The 6,027-nt window shown below is 40.4% G+C and overlaps 1 protein-coding gene across 1 annotated transcript in view; it reads right to left on the bottom strand.

Annotated features, from left to right (window-relative positions):
• Positions 1 to 3,439: 3,439 nt before the first annotated feature.
• Positions 3,440 to 6,027, bottom strand: part of Terb1 (telomere repeat binding bouquet formation protein 1) — a 41,734-nt gene continuing 39,146 nt past the window's right edge. The window contains exons 17-18 of the mRNA XM_021655354.2: positions 4,718 to 4,837; positions 3,440 to 4,136 (exon numbers count right to left, since the gene is read on the bottom strand). Of these exons, the coding sequence (XP_021511029.2) occupies positions 3,949 to 4,136; positions 4,718 to 4,837 (308 nt within the window). The 3' untranslated portion in view covers positions 3,440 to 3,948. The remainder of the gene's footprint in view (positions 4,137 to 4,717; positions 4,838 to 6,027) is intronic.

Below are 6,027 nucleotides of genomic sequence, written 5' to 3'. Positions count from 1 at the left end.
AGACGCCGCAAGCTTTGGCGTGAACTCGGGCTGGACGGCCCCGTTTATGTCCCACGTTTACGTGGGGTTTACGTGGGAGAGTGTCACAAGCGGTCTCACTGCATCTTGCTTAGCTCTTAATAAGTGAGGCGAGAACGAAGCGCCACAAAACCTGACTGGGCATGACAGGTTTGCATGTCTGTCATCCCAGCAATGAGAAGCTGGCGGCAGGGGGATCAGAAGTTCAAGGTCTTAGACTACATGGCAAGTTTAAGCTGCATGAGCTACGTAAGACCCTGCTGCAAAAAAAAATTATTTTAATGGTTAGATGTGGTGGCATACGCCTTCAATCCCAGCGCTTGGGAGGCAGAGGCAGGGGGATCTATGTACATTTGAAATCCAGGTCAACATACCAAGTTCCAGGCTAGCCAGGGTTACATAGGGAGATCCTGTGTACTGGCTGGTTTTGTGTGTCAACTTACACAAGCTAGAGCCATCAGAGAGGAAGGAGCCTCAGTTGAGGAAATGCCTACAATGAAAACCAGATGTAAGGCATTTTCTGTTAGTGACCAGCAGGGGAGGGTTCAGGCCACTTCTGGTGGTGCCATCCCTGGGTGTGAAGTCCTGGGTTCTATAAGCAAGCCCACTGAGCAAGCCATGTTGAGCAAGCCAGTAAGCAGCACTCCTCCACGGCCTCTGCATCAGCTCCTGCCTCCAGGTTCCAGCCCTGACTTACTTTATTAATGGACTATGATCTGGAAGTGTAAGCCAAACATATTCCTCCCCCGCCCCACACACACATTTGCTTTTTGGTCATGGTGTTTCATCACAACAATAGAAACCCTAAGACACCCTGTCTCAAAACACAACCCTAAGACTCAGTATTAGAGGCGGCATCCTATTACTTCCCCTCATATTCATTATTTTTATTTTTATTGTGTATAGGTGTTTTGCCTGCATGTATATCTGTGCATGTGTGTGCACAATGCCTATGGAGGGCAGAAGAGGGTGTCTGACCCCCTTGGAACTGGAATTACAGATGGTTGGTTGTGAGCTGCCATGTGGGTACTGGGAATTGAACCCAGGTCCTTTGGAAGAGTAGTCAGTGCTCTTAACCACTGTGCCATCTCTCCAGCTAAATGTTCATTATTATTAAAATTATTATATAATGAAATTGGCATAATTCTCAAGATGTTCATTGAAAGTTAATCACAAATCCCAGGATGTTGTTTTTCACCTCCTCCTTTGTAGACTGTGATTTTTACCAGTAAACAACGCTCTTGGCTTTGCTTCACCAAGTTTTGTTTTTAATACTGTTTTTCAAGAAGTCAACATTTGAGAGCAGAACAAGAGGCTGTAGCTGCTTTTCCTCAGTGAAGGTGGTATAGAGACTGGATGTGAAAGGGTAAAGAAGCTTTGCGAAAGGGGAGAAGTAATGGAGAAAAGAAAGACGTGTTTGTGCTCTACCTGGGGGCTGCTGCTGTTCTCTATGGAAGCAGGTTAACTTTACAAGGTGTTGGTGAGTATCATAAGGAAATGTGATGTGGCAGAAAAAGCCATCGCCTAAGTGGGTTTGAGATGAAAAGGATAGTGATTCTGGCTCAGGCAAAAATTAGCAGCATAAACTACAGGATCCAACAATGGGTATGCAATTTGCCAACTTGAATGTAAATTGGAAAAGGAAAATGGGAGACAAGAGCAGGCAATGTTGGAGGTGATCAAAGAACAAATGGTATATGAGTTTTCACAGGACAGCAGAGCTGAAATCACTGGGCCCGTGAGTTTAATCCCCACCACGTGAGATTCTTTAATGTGATCTGTGCTGAAATGAGAAGATAGCACCAGATGCAAATGCATATATTAGCTTTCTTTTCTTGCAGGAATATCAGGTGGGAGGATGGTGCAGACATAGGGAAAGCAAATGTGAACAGAGAATTTGACAATTCACAAAAGAGGCTAAAGATATAGGCTGGATGATAGCACTGAAGCTTGTTAAAGACCATGCCAGCCCAGTGTGATGGCACATGTCTATAGTCTCTATAGATGGAGACTAACAGAGGAAGAGGTTGAATTCAAGGCCAGTCTGGTCTGCATGAGACTGTGTCTGAAAAACTAAGAGGAGACTGGCCTGGGGTGGAGAGAAGGGGCTACCAGAGTTGCTCAGGCCTCGCATAGCCAATTCAGGTGCCATGTGTGACTGGGAGGAGAACACAGCAGCACATTCATATTAAGCAGAAACAGAAGTGTTTCCAAAAATACTGGATGACAAACAGCACAGACTAATCTAACAAAATGAGAAATTTAGCAGGAGCTCTTAAAAAGTCTGATAGTAGGTTTTAACAAAACCATACCATGGGCTGGAGATAATTGCTCAGTTGACAGAGTGCTGGTACGGAGTTGTGTTCTTAGCATCCCACAAACTGGGTGTGGTGGCAGAAACCTGTAATCCAACACTTGTGAAGCTAAGGCAGGGGGATAACTAGTTCAAAAGCAGCCTGGGCTATATAGTGAGATATTATCTCAAAAATGAAGCTAGGATTGGGGCTGTAATTTAGTGGGAGAATACTTGACCAGCAAACACAATCTTCTAGGGTCAAGCCCCAGATCAGGGAAACAAAAACAAAGGCATTCACTCTGAGCTATATACTAAGTACAAGGCCAGCCTGGGCTACTTAAGACCATATCACAAATAAACCCAATTGGATAGGAATTATTTGAAAATGACTCCAATTCTAATGTAAAAGGTTTAACTATATTCACTATGATTGGAAAGTTGGTCACAGAGAATGTCAAAAGACATCAAAATTAGGTTCATGAAATTGGGTCTAGGAGAGAAGTTGAGCCCCTTCTCAGGCCATACATTACAGACAGACAATATGCCCAGCAGTGACTAAGCTCATCAGAAGCTATGACCCTGTTATGTCTCAGCATGAAGAAGCTGAGGCTCATTAACATGAATGAAAAAAAATGTGACCAGACAGGAGGTGGAAATGAGAGACACTGTAAGCCAACTAAAGCAAAGGGCCAGCAAGATGACTTGGTGAGTAAAGGCATTTTCTGCCTACCCTGACAAACCCTGAGTTCGATTCCTAGGATCCACAGTAGAAGGAAAAAAGTAACTTCTGCAAGTTGTTTCTTCTGACCTTCACATGTGCCCGTATACTCAGTAAATCAATGCAATGCAATGAACAAATAAGTAAAACAAACAGACCAAAAGGAGGAAAATCTGATCACAGAATATGGGAGTGCTAATACAACTTCATAATTAACATTAATAAGAGAAATCATGGCTGGGAGGTGGTGGCACGTGCCTTTAAACTCAGCACTAGGGAGGCAGAGGTGGGTGGATCTTTTTGAGTTTGAGGCCAGCCTGGTCTACAGAGCAAGTTCCATGACAGCCAAAGCAACACAGAGAAACGCTGTCTAGAAACAAACAAACAAATAAAAAGGAGAGGAGGAGGAATCATTTCAATTAACAAAATGTCAAACATTTATTTGTTGGGTGAGAGCTTTCATTGAACAGCTTGAGAAACTTTTTGATTTCTAGGGTGGACTTTAGCACTGGGCAAAAATACTGAATTGCAAATGTCTCATATAGTATTTGTGGCAATATGATGACAGGTGATGTTTAAAGGCTATTTTTTTTCCTTCTGATCTATATTCTTTGGGCATAAGGAAAAGTAAAGGCATATTACATAATCCATTAGATAGATGGAATTCTATCTAATTTTCACATTGAAAATGCATTTGCTTCATAAACTATCATAACCATATTGAAAAGTTTGTATCACAAAAATCATTTAACTTAAACTATCTCTGTTTCACCAATCCCTCTCTCATCAACAGAGTTAAGAACTTTGAACATTTTTGTATCATCTAAGAAATTCTATTTTAAGAGTACAAACCAAACCAAACCAAAAAAACCCACAAAAACAAAACAAAAACCAAAAACAACTGAATTTCTTCCAGTCATATGGCTGCACAGCTGTGGCCTCTCATGAGCTTGTGGTATTTGTGAGCAAGGTCTACAGCCCTTCTTCCTTTCTGAAAAGGGAAAGACCACAAAATTGAATTCCAATGATTTCCCATTTTTTTAACTCCATGGAAAAGATAATTTATTTCTTCTTTGGTAAAGTTTTTACGAATTCTTCTTTTTTCTGTAATGAATGAATTGTAGAATATATTAATTCTTGCTGAAATAAGAAATCTTAAGACTCAAATAAATGAGTAAGTTATTCTACAAGTATAAACTACAGAATAAGACAGTTTGATGCCAGGGACACTTATCAAATAGAAATTTACTTCAGTTTAAAAGACTAAGTTAGTAGTAGTAGTACAATTTCTTCAATGTTATAACTTAATCCACTGAAATAACATCCACACATATTGATCAGAAAGTGAGTTTATAAACATTGGATTTTAATGCAGCATTGCTGAGAAGATGGTTAGCAAACAGCTTCCCTATTTTACAGATAAAATCTTCTCAAAGGCTCCAAAACTTCACAGAGAATACCAACGTTTGTTATTATGAGTACTGGTTTTCATTGTTTTTAAGAATAAGAGTTTTTGAAGTTCACTTAAAAAAACAAAACACATGTACTATTTATAAGGGTGCTGAGCTCATCAAAATATAAAAGCAAAATAGGTCACATAATGATAAGAGAAGTTTGTAGGTTCTCTTTTCTTTTCTCTTTGAGACAGGCTTTTCCTATGTAGCCCAGGCTTGCCTCAAACTCACTATGTATTCTATGCTGGCTGAGAGCTTGAGCTTTTCCCTTAGCCTCTGGAATGCTGGTATCACAGGTGTGTGCCTCCAAACCTGGAAGTTTTTGACTGTCTGGTTTTTGACGAACAGTTTCTGCAACAGAAAGAACATAAGGTTCGTAAACAGTTATTTCAATTATTTTCTGGTGACTATTACTAGGAAATAGTTTTATTATCACTGTGTGCTGTGATGTGTATGGACACATTCCTGCATGTAGAGTTTGGAGAACAACTTTATGGAGTCATTCTTTTCCTCCACTTTGGGTTCTGAGGATCACGCACACCCAGGCTTAGTTGCAAGCACTTCTACTACTGATCTCTCTCTCCAGCCCCAGAAAATAGGTTTCTTCAGCTCATTAGTTCAATAATAACTTGTGTGGCATTGTAGGCAGATGCCATGGAGAAGAGATTTTGTGTTTCTGCTTGAGGTTGCTACTTACTTTAGAAGGAATGATGTAGAAGGAATGGGTGTGTGAAAATTTACCCTTACAGCCAACACTGGGAGGTTTCTCTCCACCTTCCTAAGGTCAGTGTGTCAGTTTAAAGCAAAAGAGGAGCTGACAAGTCAGTGTTAGTACTTGGTTAATACACAAATGCAAGCTCTGTGAAGGGAGAGGCTTCTGAGTAGGTTAAGTTACCACTGTACTCCCCAGGCTCAGAATAGTAACTCAGAGATAGCAATCATCAATATGTATTAAGAGAAAAGTTATTACTGATAAAACTGTCTCAAAGCTCATATATAAAATTATTCCTTATTTTGGAAAATTGTGGTTACCCAAGTTTCTTTGAAGCTTCACTTGATAAATGACTTGATCTCCTTGTAATCAGAACTGGGTAGGTTATAACTTTTAGGAGACTGAGGCCTTTAAGTTGTTCACAGAAGGCCCCCTATGAGCACTATGGCTGCCATTTTCCTGACTTAGAAATTCCACAGAAGAGGACTAGGTAGCTTTGAAGAAGACCCTGCACTTCAAGGCTTCACCCCACGGCCTTCTGAGTACAATTTAAAACATTTTAAAATAATGTCATTATGATTTTAGAAAGTCTTGGTGTATAGCTCACACTTGCCTCAAACTTGTAAGCCTTCTGCCTTTGCTTCCCTAGTTCTGGGATTAGAGAAAAGAGTCACACACACCTAGCCTCAGGGCTATTCTTAATACCTGTGTGTGGCAGAAGAGCAGAAGAAAACGAGCAACAGGAATTGATTTTGAAGAGATTAAGAGTCAAATTAATACCTCAAAATACTCTTGCAAATTCTAATAAAGCAGGCCAAATTATTAACCG

This window comes from Meriones unguiculatus, chromosome 10 (assembly GCF_030254825.1).
Source record: "Meriones unguiculatus strain TT.TT164.6M chromosome 10, Bangor_MerUng_6.1, whole genome shotgun sequence".
Classification (NCBI taxonomy): Eukaryota; Metazoa; Chordata; class Mammalia; order Rodentia; family Muridae; genus Meriones; species Meriones unguiculatus.
The sequence above is the reverse complement of the archived record's forward strand: the minus strand, read 5'-3'. Positions and strand labels throughout refer to the sequence as shown.